The sequence below is a fragment of the Arvicanthis niloticus genome, chromosome 7 (genome assembly GCF_011762505.2).
Source record: "Arvicanthis niloticus isolate mArvNil1 chromosome 7, mArvNil1.pat.X, whole genome shotgun sequence".
Taxonomy (NCBI): Eukaryota; Metazoa; Chordata; class Mammalia; order Rodentia; family Muridae; genus Arvicanthis; species Arvicanthis niloticus.
The window spans coordinates 12598268-12616888 of record NC_047664.1 but is presented as its reverse complement, the minus strand read 5'-3'; the positions used below and the strand labels follow the sequence as shown (position 1 = coordinate 12616888).

General features: G+C 40.7%; 1 protein-coding gene and 1 non-coding gene across 4 annotated transcripts in view; both read left to right on the top strand.

Moving 5' to 3' along the window:
• The window catches only part of Atf6 (activating transcription factor 6), a 166917-nt gene that overhangs the window by 29610 nt on the left and 118686 nt on the right, over positions 1-18621 (top strand). For all 3 annotated transcript variants that reach the window (XM_076937940.1, XM_034508907.2, XM_076937942.1), the window contains one exon: positions 2755-2975. In XM_076937940.1, the coding sequence (XP_076794055.1) occupies positions 2755-2975 (221 nt within the window). The remainder of the gene's footprint in view (positions 1-2754; positions 2976-18621) is intronic.
• Positions 4658-4765, top strand: LOC117713260 (U6 spliceosomal RNA). The gene has a single exon (XR_004607426.1). It is a non-coding gene; the product is annotated as a U6 spliceosomal RNA (small nuclear RNA).

Sequence of the window (18621 nt, the reverse complement as noted above, 5' to 3'; positions counted from 1 at the left end):
GGCCTTATGGCACCTTGCAAGCCATCCTTCAAAGCTCTGTTTGTTGCAAGCTCTTACTGCAGATCAAATTATTAGTTTTACTTATCTTTGTATAGTTATTTTAAAAAACTGTGGCTATATTTTTGGTTAATAAACTACAAATTCATATTGTTTTTTGATTGTCTTGGGGTTTTGAGGTACTATCTTAATACATAACCCAAGGCTAGCCTTGAACTCAAAAATTCTATCTCAGTCTCCCAAGAGCTTGGATTTATAGCCATATACTATTTTCTGTCCAATATAAATTCATTTAAAACTATAGCTAAATTCTTAATAACCTTTTTTCATTATGTATTTTCTCAGTTCATAGAAACTGACAGACAACTCTGATTCTCTTGTGTGGCTGAGCAAAAAGCATTTTTGCTGTTAAGAGTACTTTTGAGGATGGTGATGTACCTGTAATCCCAACACTTAAGAAGCTGAAGCCGGAAGATTGTGAGTTGAGGCTAGCCTGGGGTCCATAGTAGGTTCCATGCCAGCTTTGAGCTACATAGTGAGATCCTGTCTCAACCACCCCCTCACCACCACCCAGGGTTTAGTGGTAGAAGGCCTTCCTAGCATATGCAAGACCCTGGGTTCAGACTTCAGTGCTCTAAGAAGTAAGGATATTCAGAGTTAGGAATCCTTGGCTTCAATTTTACATTGGAGTGAGTATATCTTTTTAATGCCAGCTTAACTTAGTGTTTTATTCAGTATTGTTAAAAACACAGTATTTGTTTATATATTAGAAATATATATATATATATACTTTTATTTGTGTATCTGACCTAAACATACGTTTCTATAACTGCCTTTAACCTATTTCTCCATTTTTTATGACAGAAGGTCAGTGTAGGGGAAAACAAGAGGATTAAACATATTTGGCAATATTATGTTTCTTTCAAATTTAAGAAACTAATTTTACATTTTCTAACAAATGTACTACTTGTAAGCACTAATAACTGAGTGGGAATCAGGAACATTGGAGCTCTATTTCTGTCTGTTTTTTTTTTTTTTTTGGTTTTTCTCTGTGTAGCCCTGGCTGTCCTGGTACTCACTCTGTAGACCAGGCTGGCCTTGAACTCAGAAATCCGCCTGCCTCTGCCTCCCAAGTGCTGGGATTAAAAGCGTGCGCCACCACAGCCCGGCTTCTGTCTGCTTTTTGAGGTCACGGAAACAAAGAATTTTATTTTATGAATTTGATTTTTTTTTTTTTTTTTTTTTTAGCCAAGACAGATGTTCTTAACAAACAGGTGTTCTGAAAATGTTATTTTGATTTTCAGTTTTTCCTGATCCTTTGAAATATGAAACTGAGCTTTATAAGTCATCTTAAACTGTCTAAATGCAAATGCCTGATTTTCCTTGAAGAAAAATTATACATTTTTATAGAAGTTTAGTTTCTGGTTATACTAGTACTTTTATTCAGCTAGATAAAGCCAAACGACTACGGATATTAGGCAAAGCTTTTAATACTTTATAAAATTGCCAAAGGAAAGGAAACAGGCAGGTACAGTTTTAATAGCTCAGGGTTATGAGTTGTGCTCTCCTGAGGGTATTGATATGAGTTCTCCTCAGTGAATTGCAAGTGGAAGGTAATGGCAGCTGCAAAGGCTGGGAAGCCGTGTTAGGTGGGGATCAGAAAGGCTGTTACTGTGCCTCTCAACTCAAGTCTTATATTTTTTGGCGTTTGTAGTCACTCGACTCTTTCTACATATTTGTATATGTATATATTTGTAAATCTTAATTTAAAGGATTTGTTTAAAATAAGAAAAATTCCTATAGTACTAATAAAATCCAGAGGCTAGTTACTGAAGAATGGAGATATAACAACAGATTGGTTATGTCTTGTTATATTGAAAAAGATAAAAATGAACTGCCTGGTTTGTTCATGTTTCTAGTGAGTATTTTTGCCCCCCTTCACTCTCCAGTACTGAGGATTCAACCCTGTGCATCTCAGGCAAGCCCCCTGCCCTGAGCTGCATCCTAGGCAAGCCCCCTGCCCTGAGCTGCATCCTAGGCAAGCCCTCTGCTGCCCTGTGCATTTCTAGGCAAACCTTCTGCACTGAGCTACATCCTTGGTTCTCTTCTTATGTACTTTGTGAGATGAGAGTCTGAATGAACTTCTGATTCTCCTACTTCAGCCTCCTTAGTGGCTACAATTACAACCTGCATTGTTGGGCCTGGTTGTAAAAACTGTTTACAGTGTGTGTGTGTGTGTGTGCGCGTTCCCATGCACACATACTTACTTGAGGTGTGGATGGTGCCCACACTCCCGGAGTTGGAGTTATATGCAATTGTGAGCTGCTCAATGTGGGTACTGGAAATCAAATTCGGTCTCTTTTGAAGACCAGCAAGCATTCTTAACCACTGAGCCATCTCTCCTGATATTTGTTTGTTTGTTTTGTTTTTTCACTCTTTTCAATTGGGTCTTGCTGTGTTGTCCAAACTGTTCTCAGGTTTCTGGGCTTGAGTGGTTCCCCTGCTTCAGCCTCTCAGCTACTTGGACTTGTATCACCATAACTGCCTTGAAAATAGATTGTTGGTGATAGCTCAAAGAGGATGAACTTAATTGGTCCCATTAAAAATACAACATCAGAGTCCCCCTGAATGTGTTGTCTCTGTGGTGTCTTATCTGTTGGTGTGAAGTTCTCTGTCTCTCTGGGAAACAGAGCTGGCTATTCGGCTGCTCCATTACAGTTCTGTGCTTGTTGACTCCTTTAAATTTTTCTAACCCAGGTCAGACTGTTTTGCTCTCTCAGCCTACTGTGGTTCAACTTCAGACCCCTGGAGTTCTGCCGTCTGCTCAGCCAGTTCTTGCTGTCACTGGAGGAGCCACACAGCTACCTAACCATGTGGTGAATGTGGTGCCAGCCCCTGTGGTGAACAGCCCAGTGAATGGAAAACTTTCCGTGACTAAACCTGTTCTACAGAGTGCCACCAGAAGTATGGGTTCAGATGTAAGTACTTTTTAAATGCCTGATTTTAAAAAGAAACAAATTCCTTTTGCTGTTTGCTGTTTTGAAGTTTGTTTTTACTGAATGAAGTAAGAGTGTGCCAAAATTGGACATTTGGTGTTTGGTGGAGAAGGTTTTAATGAAGCACGAAGTAGGCACGTCTTTGTATTCTTACTTGTTATTAGGACATTTCATCCTGGTCCTCAAGTCCCAACAGAGCCATTCACTAATATCTCATAGATTCTTTCATAATTTCAACTGCAATTGTTTTTAGAAATTCTTCTGATGAAAGTCTGTAGACTTGTTTTCATTTTATTTATTTATTTGTGGTGTGTGTGCGTGTGCGCACATCAAAGTCAGAGAACAACATGGTGAAGTGCGTTTCCTCCTCCTACCATGGGTCCCAGGAATTAACCTCAGGTCTCTAGGCTTGGTGGGAAGTGCCTTAACCTGCTGAGCCATCTTGCCCATCCTGTTCAATATTCTGAGGTACTGTCAGCACTTCTTCACTCCTAAGAATTCTGTCTCTTTGTGGTTATTTGGACCTTTACTGTCTTTGTAAACCTTAAAATTTCTTATTATAAACAGCACTTTGCTACAAGCTGTCACTCCTTAGATCCAGCTAAAGCACTTGCTGCTCAGCTCTTGTTTTCTAGAGGAATTGAGTACCAAGGTCTTTTGTTTTGTCTTGTCTTTTTTTTTTTTGTTTGTTTGTTTGTTTGTTGAGAGGGTCTCACTGTGTAGCCCTGACTGTCCTGGAACTCACTATGTAGACTAGGCTGGCCTTGAGCTCACAGAGATCCGTGTGCCTTTGCCTCTCTCCCAGGTATTGACATTAAAGGTGTGTGCCACCATGCCTGCTTTATGATCTGTCTACTAGCATTTATTTAAGCACCATGGCAGTGACTGGCCATGAACTTTTGAATATACTTTTCTCCTCCATAAATATAGCTGTAATCTCAGCTGACAATATTGTGAAAACTTGTAGCAAAGCATATCTAGTGAGTAGATTATCCCTGGTTTAGAACAAGAGTCTCCAGGTTTATACTAATATGGAAAACCGTGCATCTCAACATATGGAGAAGGGAAGTTAGCTTTGTATGGAGAGAGAACAGTGCTTTTTCGTGCCATCTCCTTGGTGGTTGGGTGTGTCAAGGTGTAGTTGAATGTTTCCTTCCTAGCTTCTGGCTGTCAGAAACTCATTGAAGTGGATGACGAAAACAAGTTTGTGCTTTCTTTGAGAAGAACATGGCACAGAAGTAGCTGGTGATGCTCTGGGTAAAGAGTGGAATGGCTCTGTGGTCTAAATCAGTTGAGTGGATGCCAGGCTGAGTGTTCTCACCTTCATCTCTGTACCTTGGTGGTTGGGGCCCAGAAGAGTTAGCAGGATCTGCAAACTGTAAGCTGCCAGACATCCCTAAACAAAGAAGGCAAGAGGCCCAGGAGTGGAACACTCAGGATTCAGCATCTTGTTACTCCAGGTGTCCTGCAACCCAGACACTGATGTGCTGCTCTGATGAAACAACACACTAGGAAGATGGGGAGGGAGTGCAGAATGTCTGGTTGTTTTAGCCAAAAGAATGCAGGATGTCAAAGAAAAGCACCAGTAGCAGAGATGTACTCAGTCCTTGCTGAGAAATTCTACTATGCATCTAATCAAAATCAGTCTTCAAGAGTAACAAATAGTGCATGTTTTGTCAGCACATATACTAAAATTGGAATGATATAGAGAAGATTAGCATGGCCCCTAAGCAAGGATTGACACACAAATTCATAAAGTGTCCATAAAAAAAGAGTAACAAATATATGACTAGGAGTTAAAAAAAAAAAAAAAGAAGCACAAAACAGAGGAAGCAATATTGGAAAGGTGTAGGTGTTAGCATTCTGTCTAAACTCCACCTCCACAGTTACCTGGCAACAGCCAGGTAGGCCTGGTCCACTATAAAAGGGGCTGCTTGCCCTCTCCTCTCTCTTTTAATCTCTTAATCTCTTACTCTCTTACTCTCTTGCCTCTCTGTCCCCTACCCACTTCTCTTCCTCTCTCTCCAGGTGTTCATGCCCGGCCTCTACTTCTCTTCTTTCTCTCTTCTTCCATCTTCTTCCTCCCACCTTTGCCCTATCTCTTGAATAACCCCCCCCCCCCAACTGTGTGGTCTGGAGTGGTCTGCTCTGGCTGTGGTCAGACTTCTAACGACAGCTTACAGTAGGTAGCTATGGAAGCTGGCTTTCTCTCCTTCTAGTAGGTAGACAATTTTCTAGTATGTAGAAAAAGAATGATAGAATTTCAAAGGTGGTGGTGCATGGATGGTGGTGCACGCCTTTAATCCAGCACTTAGGAGGCGGAGGCGACTAGTCTGAGTTCGAGGCCAGTCTGGTCTACAGACCGAGTTCCAGGACAGCCAGAGCTGCACAGAGGAACCCTGCCTTAGAAAACAAAAAGAGCATGCTTTTCACAGAATCAGAAAGTTTTCAAATGGTGAAGACTTTTCCTTTTTTTTTTTTCTTAAACCTGGTAATATTTTATATTATGGAGATTAACAGGGACAAGGAGATGTGCCCCCCAGTGCATGTCTGAACTAAACTGCCTAGGGCCTCTGACCTTGGGGGATGTGGTCAAGTTTATATCAGGTCAGTCTTGCCACATGGCAGGGGATAGAAGCTGGTTCTAATACCAGGGCTTTTCAGTTCCATCCCTTCTGGGGAGGTCCCTTAGGGGGATTCAGAGGAACCATTTTGGCCAGAGCTGAAGGGGTGTTAGACTGTGGGGTTGGCAAGGACAAGGGCTCAGCGATCTATCCCCATGCTTGCAGGGTGAAAGTAGGGTTTTAACTTCCTGACTGGCTTTCTAGAGTCCCTGAAGTGGGTAAGGAAGGGGATTGGGTGGCTGCTGTGTTCACAGGGCTTGGGTTTAAGGTCTAATAAAGGAAAGGTTTCGAGGAGGAAAAGGTAGGGCATACAGGATTTAACTTAAGCCCCACCTCAGGAAACAGCTTCCTCCTTCAGTAGGGTCCCTGCCCCCGGCTGCCAGCAGGGGGCTTTGCTTCTCCAACAATCCAGAGATCCCTTCAAATATCTTCTGAGTATGTTTGAAATAAGGAGCTTGGCATTTTCTTGTGTAATATCTCCAAATGAAACTAACACTAGAAAACTTTTGACATTACCTTAGAACTTTAAGTAGAATAATAGTCTGGTGTAGTTGTTAAATATTAATATAGTTTGTCATATTTTTTTTTAAACAGTTATAACATCCCAAGTGTTTAGAATTACAGAGTAACAAAAGATGGGAAAGGTTTCTAAAACCTGTGGGCTGGAGATGTGGTCTGCAGCACAGTGCTTGCTTCACATGCACAGGCCCTCGGTTCAGTCTTCAGTGCCCACTCTACAAGCTGGCCCAATCCCCAAGAAACCATGCCATAAAAGACTGTTTAAGGATGGTAGTGATTCAGTACACTAAAGGAGAAGACTGAAGGCAGACATAGGAGCCATATTTTAGGAAAGGCAGGGTGTCATGTGGACAACAGAATTCTTCTGAATTATTCCAGTGGATCATCTGGAACAGGTGCAGGTAAGTGATAGAAAGATCTCCTAGGCTTTTATATACAGGCATTGTGTTTAAAAACTGGAGGCCATTTTTTTCTTTTTAGACTATGGTTAATAGGCAGCTGAATGTTGACAATTATCATGGATTCACTGACCCATTTGTAATCTCCAAACAAATTCAGTTAATTACATGTTGGTCTGTTAGCCAGACATCTTTCACTGGTTGTTTGATGTGAAAGAACATATGTTCTACTTTTGCAGTCTTTACTCTGGGAAGTTTTGAGTAACTTGCTGGCAGAGTCTTAGTTAACACCTTAGGATGTTTGAGGTGAGAATGTATTTATACTGATGGTGTTATCTTTTACTGTTAGCAGTATTGCCTCTGATTCAGAAATGAGAACTGACAGAATTATAAAAGAAATATTGATGTAGTATGTGTTTAATATAAGAGACCAAAAGACTATTAGGATGATCTAGCTAAGCAGCATTGAGGTTTCTGAGTTGCTTTCATTTATAGAAGAGCAGGGTATCTCAGTCCCTGTGATAGTGCTGTGTGGAGACACCATGTCCAAGGCAACTCGGATAAGAGAAAGCATGTAAGTGGGCTCTGGCTTACAGTTTCAGAGTCCATTATCATCATGGCAAGGAGCATGGTGGTATGCAGGCATGGCGCTAAAGGAGTAGCTGAGAGCTACATCCTAAGAGAGAGAAATGGGTCTAGAATGGGCTTTTGAGACCCCAGAGCCCACCAGCAGTGACACATTTTGTCTAATAAGGCCACACCTCTTAATCTTTTTCAAATAGTGCCACTCCCTGGTGACTAAGCATTCAAATATATGAGACTACAGGGGCGTGGACATTGTTGTTTCACCCCACATGAACTGAGCCAAGACTTTTCAGTGTGAGTTTTTTCATATTTATGTGAGGTAGAGAAGCAGTCTATCCTATCAGCTGGCAAACCTACCCAAAGAACCCAAAGTAAAACCTGTTGTAGAAGGAGCTGTAGAAAGGACTGATCCACCCGGACAGCCTCTATGTTAGTAACATGCATATATAAGTCTCCTTAAATGTGAATTAGTGTAGATACAGTCTTGATTTAAATTGTACCTCTCAGTTTTTCATAGCATGTCATTTTTGTGCTTTTAAATCATATGGTGGAAAAGTTGTAATTCAGGAAACTATTATATCAATCTTTGGTGGCTTTGTATGCTGACATGGCTACTCATTCCCTACCTGTTTTGAATTCTTTTGTTTGGCAAGCCTCATTCTCTAGGGGCCTGCTACTGCCATAAGTAGTGTCTCTAGCATACCTTCTTCTGCAGACTACATTAAGTGCCACGTTTTCTGTTATGAAACAGTTTGCCTGGTTCAGATTATAATTTTAGTCTTCCTGCCTTTGCTGGTAAGTCTGTTATGTTTAACTCTTGGAAACCTTACCTACATTTTCAAGAAGTACAATTTGATTTTAGCTGTGATCCTGATGGAAAAAAATTAGACATTTTAGTGTAGACATTCTCTATGTAGTCTGTTAATAAATGAAGTTATGGATTTGTAAAGTTGGCTTGTTAGAGAGCATGCTTCTCTGTCTTCTGAAGGGCTGTTGAATGTTGCGAGGTGGGAAGTTACATGCTCGAGCATTCTGTTTAAATCTGCTTCACTGTTTCCATCGCTTCTCATGGTCATCTCAACAGTTCATGAGCCCTAACCACCTTGGCTTAGGATTTTAAAATTATATTATTTCAGTTATTGGGATAAAGGGCCACAAAAATGTGGTGAAATTATATTCTGTGTATTTTATAGTGGACCAACATAGCTGAGAGTTTTACTGAAATTCATCGGCTAGAATAATGGAAAGGAAAAGATCATGGATTAGTACAGAACTAGAAAGAACCTAAGAGGAGAGAGTGATTGACACTGTGTTGCCAGGAGGCCCCAGGCATTTCTTTCTGCCTACCCATTCATTCTATGGAACATCTATTAAATCCTTCATCACTTTGCACACTTTCCAGTCTTTTTTAATTGGAAACCTTGACACACAAACATGAGGGCATGTGTGCACACATGCACATGTATACACACCACACACACACACACACACACACACACACACACACACACACACACTTCCAAGAGAGAACTATGTCAGACCCACAAAGCCTTCATGGAAAAGAAGGGTACTAAGGTAGGGGAGGATTCTTTCCCATCTGCCTGCAGGCATTAGAAATACTGAAAAGGGCATTCTCCTGCCATTCCAAATTGGATTTTGCATTTTTTTCTCTTTAATTTTTTAAAATAACTATTTATTTATTTTATGTAAATGAGTACACTGTAGCCATCTTCAGACTTACCTGAAAAGGGCATCAGATCCCATTACAGATGGTTGTGAGCTACCGTGTGGTTGCTGGGAATTGAACTCAGGACCTCTGGAAGAGTAGTCAGTGCTCTTAACTGCTGAAGCATCTCTCCAGCCTGGATTATGATTTCTTTTTTCTAGAAATGGTATTAAAAAAATTAGAGATTTCAGGTGTTAGATTGAAGTGCTATGGATGTGACCGCATATGGATGCTTTTGAACATATTCTTTTTCATCCAGTGGACAAATATGAACTTGGGAAATCTTTCATTCTTACAGCGAGCCAGAAGCAACCCTTCTCCTTTTCAGAGGGATTCTGTACCTCTTCTTTCAAAGTTGCCTGTTGGGAACATAAAGCCAAGAAATGACTTTGATTAACTCCCACCACAGATGGTTATAACTTTGCATTCTTAGCTTGTTCAGTAAGGAATAAAACTCATGAAAGACCCCCTCACAGGATGTCTCTCAAGAAGGATATTATTCTACATATTTGCAGTGTAAAGTAACAGGCACTGTACTTGTGTTTTATTTTCAGAAAACAAAACAAAGCTCTAAACACTATAAACACCCAGGGCCCTCTTTTAGGACTAAATGTGAATTGGCTCTCCTTTTATCCTGTGGCTGTCCTCAGTCAAACAAGAGAGAGAATGAGTAGACAATTTTTAGTAACTGAATGCTTTTAGAAAAAACATTTTGTTAAAGCTTTTGTTAAGAGCATTAAGACCACGATATTTCTTTGGGCTGCAGAGTCAAGGAATCTGTCAGAACAATTTCAGTAGGAAAGATTTGGTGCTCTTAGAAACTGTCCAGACTTTGGGAGGAAAAAGTCACTTTTGTGCTGACTAGCTTTTGGCTTTGCTACTACCAATGACTGCAAATAAAAGAAAAATATGTTTTGTTAAAGTATATGCAGTTTCTCTTAAATGGAGTTTGGGGACTTCTTTTTTTTTTTTTTTTAATTGGATATTTTATTTACATTTCAGATGCCATCCCCTTTCCCCATTTTCCCTTCCTAGAAAACCCCTATCCCACCCCCCCTTTTCCTTTTTGCTTTTATACAATTTTTTTAATGTTAATCAAAGGCTTTATAAGTTTGGTAATGCTCAATAACAAGATGCCCATACAATCAGAAGTGTAACCCAATACCCAACCTAGATATATCAACTATCTTTGACTGGAGGAGACACTCGAACATCCGCCTCCATGTTCCACCCCCTCCTCTTGTCACCTAGTTCCTCCTTTCTTCCTCCTCTCCTTCCTCTTCCTCTCCTTACTCCTCTCACCTTAACTCCTCCTACATATCACCTTTCCTGTTAAAATAAAACTTTTCTCTTAAAATAGAATTGAAGCATAACTATACCAATTTGTGTCAGTAAAGTACAAGATAGACCTAATAAATACCCAGTCCATCATTTTCTTGACTAACCAGAACCTCTGTCATCTCTCCTAAATAAAAGACTTAGTTCTGAACCTGGCTTTTTTCTTGGCTTTAGAATGAATGTCAGCTGAAAATCATCCTCTCAAATCATTTCTCTCAAAGTAAATAGCCAGGATTGGGCTATGAGACTATAAGTCTTCAACCCTGTCAGAAATCCAGAATGACTGAGTTAACTGAAATTATGGGAAGTACAAAACATAGCTTCTAAAACTTAGCCAATTTATAGAGACTGCTGAACACCTGGACAGTCCCTATACTACAAAACGTTGGAGCATCTGATCTTCAGCCTTCTGGACCAGGATCGTCTGACAGACCTAGTGATGCAGAGTTACTAAGGGCTGATTACTCTGCAGATATAATCAGTCAACTATTCTGCAAGTGTGTCCTTTTCTGGACAGTGATTTGTCTGTAGATGAAAAGAGGCAATTCTTGCCTAGTGGCTGTCTCACCACAACTGGAGTAACTCCAAAGATGCTCAATTTCTTCGTAGAATTCAAGACAGGAAGCTGTCAGGAGCAGGCAGGTCTCTAATCAAAATGAACATTAATACAGAAATGTTTGTAACGTCAATTCTGTGGACTTCTGACGTTTTGAAAACCAACTATTCATGTAAGGCAATCTGGACTGTTGTCTGTTAACTCCTCTCAGCTATTTCTAAATAAAATATAGAAAACACCCTAACAATAAACTCAGAGCCATGAGTTTGCTATAGGCCCTTAACTCACAGGCTAACCATCTCAAACCAGTTAGAAAAGTTAAAGAAGGACTGGGTCTAAGCCTTGTATTCCTAAATGTGTTATATAAGCACAATGCCTATGAGAGTAACAGTATTAATCTCACTTTTATACTAATAAGAAGCTCATACCAATGAAAACCTTAAATTTGAAATCAAAGTAAATTTTGTGCCATTGAAGAAATTATAACTTCATCTTAATAACAATTATACATATTTCTACCAATAGGTTATGGCTATGCAATAAATCCTAGCTAATCCTCCCTGTTCCACCAAAACCACTACTTTTCCCTAGAAAGATAGCCCAATATTAACCACCTCAGTCCCCAAGCCCAGGGACTAGGGGTGCCGACTCTTCATTAACTTCTTCAAGTTGATTATGGGCATTGAGATATTAGAAGAGGGGCAGGGGAAAGAGTAAATTGGTAAGCCTCTGATGCTGTGTCTTCACTGCATCCAGCTGGAATTCCGGGACATCAGCAGCTTAGCTTGCTTAATGAGTAGATACACCGAGGCTGTGTATTCTGCAATATACAATTCTCAAAACAAATTTTAGTGTCAAGATGATTTTTGTTTGAATTCTGGAATCTAGTCTTCTGGCGGCCTGCCTCTGTCATGTCTAATCCATATAATTCTGGGAGTTTCTATGAGGGTATGCTCCCACCATCCTCCCATTCCTGCCTTCCTGTTCTCGAAATTCCCCAACACTAGGGAATCCAGATTTTTCAGGCACCAAAGCCATCCACTTCCACTGATGCCTGGCAAGGCCACCTTCAACTACTCATACAGGTGGAGCCATGAGTCCCTCCCTTTGTGTTCTCAGGCTGGAGGTTTTAGAATGGCTACTACAGCTTGTTTCTTAGGACCATTTGCTTGAAAACTTGTTTTCCAGTCGTTTACTCTAAGGTAAAATTTTGTACTCTAAAGGTCTGTCTTTGTCACTGAGGTGGGTTTCCTGTATGCAGCAAAATGCTGGGCCCTGTTTATGTATACAGTCAATTAGCCCATGTCTTTTAATTGGGGAATTGAGTCCATTGATGTTAAGAGATATTAAGGAACAGTGATTGTTGCTTCCTGTTATTTTTGTTATTAGAGGTGGAATTATCTTTGTGTGGCTATCTTCTTTTGGGTTTGTTGGAGGAGGGTTACTTTCTTGCTCTTCTAGGGTATAATTTCCCTCCTTCTATTGGAGCTTTCCTGCTGTTATCCTTTGTAATGCTGGGTTTGTGGAAAGATATGTGTAAATTTGGTTTTGTCATGGAATATCTTGGTTTCTCCATCTATGGTAATTGAGAGTTTTGCTGGGTATAATATCCTGGGCTGGCATTTGTGTTCTCTTAGGGTCTGTATGACATTTGTCCAGGGTCTTCTCGCTTTTATAGTATCTGGCGAGAAGTCTGGTGTAATTCTGATAGGTCTGCCTTTATATGTTACTTGGCCTTTTTCCCTTACTGCATTTAATATTCTTTCTTTGTTTTGTGCACTTGGTGTTTTGATTATGATGTGACGGGAGGTATTTCTTTTCTGGTCTAGTCTATTTGGCGTTCTATAGGCTTCTTGTATGTTTATGGGCATCTCGTTCTTTAGGGAAGCTTTCTTCTATAATTTTGTTGAAGATATTTATTGGCCCTTTAAGTTGGGAATCTTCATTCTAATCTATACCTGTTTTCCTTAGGTTTGGTCTTCTCATTGTGTCCTGGGTTTCTTGGATATTTTGGGTTAAGAACTTTTTTGCATTTTGCATTTTCTTTGACAGTTGTGTCAATATTTTCTATGGTATCTTCTGCGACTGAGATTCTCTCTTTTATCTCTCGTATTCTGTTGGTGATACTTGCATCTATGACTCCTGATTTCTTTCCTAGGTTTTCTATTTCCAGGGTAGTCTCCCTTTATGATTTCTTTATTGTTTCTACTTTAAATTTTATGTCCTGGATGGTTTTGTTCAATTCCTTCACCTGTTTGGTTGTGTTCTCTTGTAATTCTTTAAGGGATTTTTGTGTTTCCTCTTGAAGAGCTGCTACCTGTTTACCCGTGTTCTTCTCAAATTCTTTGAGAGTGTTATTTATGTCCTTCTTAAAGTCCTTTATCATCATCATTAGAAGTGATTTTAAATTGAATCTTGCTTTCCTAGTGATATGGGGAATTCAGGACTTTCTTGTGTGGGAGAACTAGGTTCTAATGATGCCAAGTACCCTGGGTTGCTGATGCTTATGTTCTTGTGCTTGCTTTTCACCATCTGGATCTCCTTAGTGCTACCTGCCCTGTCTCTGACTGGAGCCTGTCTTTCCTATTATTTTGTTTGTATCAGAACTGTGTGGGGTTAGAGCTGGGGCTCAAGATCTGCTCATTGCTCAGGTCCAGACCAGAAGGATTCAGTGCTCCAGGCCAGGAGTGACTTCCTGGGTTCTAGTGGGTCCCAGTTACTCCCTGTTTAAGGCAGGTGTTGCTGTTTGCTTACCTAAGATACTGCCTGGGTTAGAGCTTCTGGGAGGCCTGCTTCCTTTGGGTTCTGAGATTGGGGGCAGAGCTGCAGCCCCCGGGATCTGCTCAGTGCTCGGGCCCAGACCGGAAGGAACCAGTGCTCTGGGCCAGGAGTGACTTCCTGGGTCCTCGAGTTTGGGGACTTCTAAACATTTATCTTGAATAAAGATTTTGTACATTAAAATTTATTGATGGTTGCAGTGACTCTGTGAAGGGAAACTGTCGGTTTCCTAGTGATATGGGGAATTCAGGACTTTCCGACAGTTTCCCTTCCCCTATTTATGTACTGTACTGTCATGGACTCACGTTGTGTCAACATTAGCGGTCTTTTTGAGACAGGGTCTTACTGTGTGTCTCTTGTGGGCCCAGAACTTGCTATATAGACCAATTTGTCCTTGAACTCATACATCTGCCTGCTTCTGTTTCCCTAGTGCTAAGATTAAAGGTGTGCACCACCATCGTGGATAGCTTCAAGTGTTCTTTGCCTTTCAGTTTGCTATCTTGATATAGCTGTAAGTAATTATTTGAAAGAATGTTGACTTATAACTTAAATAATTGAATACTTTTCTCTCTTTTCTCTGATAGTCTGTCTTACAGTCTTACTTGGAGCTCACTCTAGGGAGAAAATGCTTTGCCAGTCACTTCCCCTTCTCAGAACCAATCATCTTGAGTATTTTTATTTCCATCTGCCCTGAGATGGTTCTTTACTATGTATAAACTTAGAGCTTTTGCTAAATGACCTCTTCTAAAGAAATAGTAGCTCACCCACACACTGTCTTGCAACTTGCTTTTCTTAATATATATTAGAGATTGTTCCACATCAGGACTTAAACCTGAAAGGTAGGAATGGAGACGGCTCAGTGATTAAGAGCTCTGGCTGCTCTTCCAGAAGACTTGGTTCAAGTCTCATTGCCAACATGGTGGCTCATAGATGTCTGTAACTCGAATTCCAGGGGCTGAAATGCCCCTTTCTGACCTCCATGGGCGCTTCATGCTTATGGCACACAGATAATTATACAAACAAAATAGCCACATACATGAAATAAAAAGTAAATCAAAGAAGGATGAGGAGGAAAAGGAGGAGGAGGAAGAGGAGGAAGCAGAGGAGGAGAAGGAGGAGAAGGAAGAGAAAGAAGAGGAGGAGGAAGAGGAGGAAGAGAAGAGAAGAGTCGGTGGAGGAGGAGGAGGGAGAAGATTAAGAAGATTTTAAGAAAAGCTAAATGGGGGGAGGGGGGCTGGAGAGATGGCTTAGCGGTTAAGGGTTAAGAGTGGTGACTGTTCTTCAGAGGACCTGAGTTCAATTCCATCTGTAATGGGATCTGATGTTCTCTACTGGTGTGTCTGAAGAGAGTGACATACACATAGAATAAATTTTAAAGAAAGAAAGAAAGGAAGGAAGGAAGAAAAGAAAGGCTAAATGGGAGTCTAGTTCATAAAGGTTCCATAATTCATATTTTGTAGTCTTTTTGTTTGTGAACATTCTCATTTTGAATACCTTGGTACATACTTTATTTTGCTCCTGTGCAAGTGTACCTGAGGAATTCCTAAAATTGGAATTGTAGGGTCAGAAGATAGGTGTTGTCTCAGTTTTAATAGAGTTTACTGTTATGAAATACAATATGACAAGGGAGTACCTAGTGGGCCCATGACAAGGTGTCCCCTGAGAAATCATGACATGCAACAGACCTGGCATAAAGGGGTTTATTTGAGGGAAAGGGAGGGAGGGTGGGCCTGGAGAGGGGTTAGAGGCAGACAGTAGACATGTAGACAGACAGCAGTGCTACAAGGGCAGTGAGGGGCAGGGGAGGGGGAAGAGGAAGATGGGAAGAGGGAGGGGAAGGAAGGGAGAGGGAGAGGGAGAGGGAGAGGGAAAGAGATGTGAAGAAAAGGTGAGGTAATAGGAATTAGAGACAACCTACTAGAATGAGGTTTGATTCCACCAGGCTTTCCCAGGCACCTAGCAACTGCTTATGTTATGCCTCCACCAGGTGTTTCAGTGTGGGCTGCCTATGAAAGGATTGCCCATCACTCCACGTTCTCTCTGTTCCCATGTGTTCCCAGCTAATCTGTTTCTCTCTCCCCTCTCTCTCCTCTCCTCTCTCTCCTCTCTCTCCTCTCTCTCCTCTCTCTCCTCTCTCTCCTCTCTCTCTCTCTCTCTCTCTCTCTCTCTCTCTCTCTCTCTCTCTCTCTCTCTCTCTCTCTCTCTCTCTCTCTCTGAGACAAGGTTTCATATAGCCTAAGCTGTCTGAGAACTTACTTGTATAGCCAAAGTTGGCTCGAACTTCTGAATCTCTATCTCTACCTCCTGAGTGCCAGGATGTCCTCATATAGTTTTTGTAGCTCTTGTTGATGTGTCTATTAGTTTGAGGAATGATTTCACATTTTTTAAAAAACAACTTTATCAAGATAATTCATATACCATGTTTTTTCTTCTGTGTTGGAGATTGAACCCACAACTTTATACATGCTTGAGTATACATACTCTACCTTTGAGCTGAACTCTTGTTTTATTGTTTTGAGGTGTACAATTTAGTAGTTTCACATATTTTTCAAGTTATAGAACAATGCTATTAATTCCAAAAAAAAAAACCAGTCTGGGCCAATGAGTTCACTCAGTGGGTAAAGCACTTGCACAGCATGGTGACCTGAGTCCTGAGAATGATCCCTGGAACCCATGAAGGTAGGAGAAGCCACTCCACATGGTGTCCTCTGACCACATGCTGTCCTCATTCTGAACTGAGCTTCCTGAGATGTTGGAATGACTAGGCCAGCCCAGTCAGTCAACAGGTTCTCCAGAGCAGGAGTGAGGATTTAAAAGAAAAAAGACAACATTGTAGTATGACCCCAGTCAGTTCTGAGGCTGAGGGCAGGTTTATTTTTTCCCAGTCTGCTTTTATACCATTTTAATTACATGCAAGTATTAAGGTCAGTTCTAGGTTGAGGAACTAGGGATACAATAGATGCAAATAATCAAGGAACTAGCAAGACAATTAATTAAGTCCCTGTTCACTCTTGTGATCACTGTTTCTAAGGGCTTATCAGGTTGACCAAAATATCTGAGCCAACTTCCCTGTCCTAGCCCAAAGTCATATTCATGCCTGAAGCCTACTTCTTTGTTCTAGCCTAAGATTTAGATTCCTGCCTGAAATTACTTCTCTGTCTTAGCTTAAAATTAGATTCCTGCCTGAACTTACTTCCTTGTTGTGGCCCAATGTCATCAGATTCCTGCCTGAAGCCCATTTCCTTGTCCTTCGGCAATGTCAGATTTCTGCCAAGCAGGCCCCCAAAAGCTTTCCACATTGGCATATATGTGCAAACATAGAAGAACTACACTTGCTTTCATACTGCCTTAGTTTTTAGTGTTTGTAACTTGTTTCCAGCAGCATTTTAGACTCAAGACTGTAAACATCATTTTGTTTGTAAAAGAGGGGTTTAATAAAGTGTTTATCAGTTGGTAAAGCTTTTAAAATTAAAAAGAAAACACGGGCAATTTTGAAGCTTTGCCTTTTACACTGACTCAAGCCTCAAAAGGAACGTAGCCATTTGTGAAAGTTTTCCTTCTACGTAAGTCTCTCTTCTGTGCAAACAAATGATTGTTTTATAAGGAAAACTCCACACTTTATAGTGCAGTGGCACTAAGGGACAGATCCCTTGCAGCTGTGCATGTTTTCCTTTGGTTCTTTATTCTTTTTCCAAGGCATGGTGCTTGGTGGGAGAGATCTCTGAAGGCAGGATGATCAGAAGCAGGAGTGGGCCAGCCGTTGGCTGGTTTCGGTCTGGTAAGCCATCTGATGTGACTGGATGGGAGTGTGTCAGTGAACTAGTGGGCCAGCCTTTTGATTTCGTGCTTGTACATGGGGCTAACACTTGTGAGCTAGCTTCTAGACATAGGCATGTCCGTACGTTTCTATTTGTAGATGGCACATAATTAGAGTAGCCAAACAGCACACGATCCATGCTGTGATGCCAGCGCTATGTGGTCTGTGAAAGCCTAGTGGGGCTACTGAATAGGTTCCAAGAGGCTTGAAGTCAGCTGACCTCAATCCATGCCTTGGCTTGTCTATTCGCTAGTAGATTTAAATGAGGCTTATTTTATTTATTAACTGTTATTGTTTTATTTTGTTTTTGAGAATATCTCATTGTATAGCCCTGACTGGCTTGGAGCGTACTCTGTAGATGAGGCTGGCCCTGAATTCACAACAGTTCTCTGGCTTCTGCTTCCCAAGTGCTGGAATTACAGATGTATGCCATGATGACTGGCTTTAATCTTGAAAACTATAGTAATTTCAACAAAGAGAGATTATATTATGCTGCCATTCTTATTGCCTAGGGATTTTTGTAATATATTGTATTTGCAAAAGTCAGTGTACCCAACAGAATTTAACCTTCCTCAAGAACACTGAACAATATATATGTATGCTTAGTCTAAAAAAAAAAATCATCTATATGCTCTTTTTGGTCTAGGAAGTGTAATTTAATATTATGTATTCAGATAGCTAAAGACAACTTGCTGAGATATAGTGGCAGCCCTGTACTTTTGACTCGTAAGCATTTCATTCATTTATACAGTTTTTCCCCTGCTTTTATTGGTAATGTTGAATATTTTCAGACCTATTACAATGGATCTTTTTCTATGAGAAAAACAGACTATTTGGCCACAGGTGGTTTTCATTTTTATTTTTTCCCCTTGGTCTGAGGCATGTGGGTTGTCAGCCTTTGAAATCTTAATGCTGTGTATAATGTGCAGGTGATTTTTTTGTTTAGAGAAATACCTAATCCTTGTTTGAGATTTATTAAATGGTATACCATCTGTAAGCCTCCCTAAATCCCATAGATTAATTAGCCTTTAAAGTTGCCTTTTATGTAACTTTTAGTATAAATTCTTCCATCTGGGAACCTTCTCTTTTATGTGTTTGCTCAGTGTTCCATGTACTTCAGCACTCTAGTATTCACTGTGAGCACCGGCTTTCCCAGGAACAGTGACAATGACTAAAACTAACATTTAGCAGAACAAAGTGGTGTTGTCCTGAGAATGTCTGGAAATTGATGAGAAATCAATTTGTCATGGTCTTGCTTCCTCCCTTCCCACCTCCCTCCCTCCCATG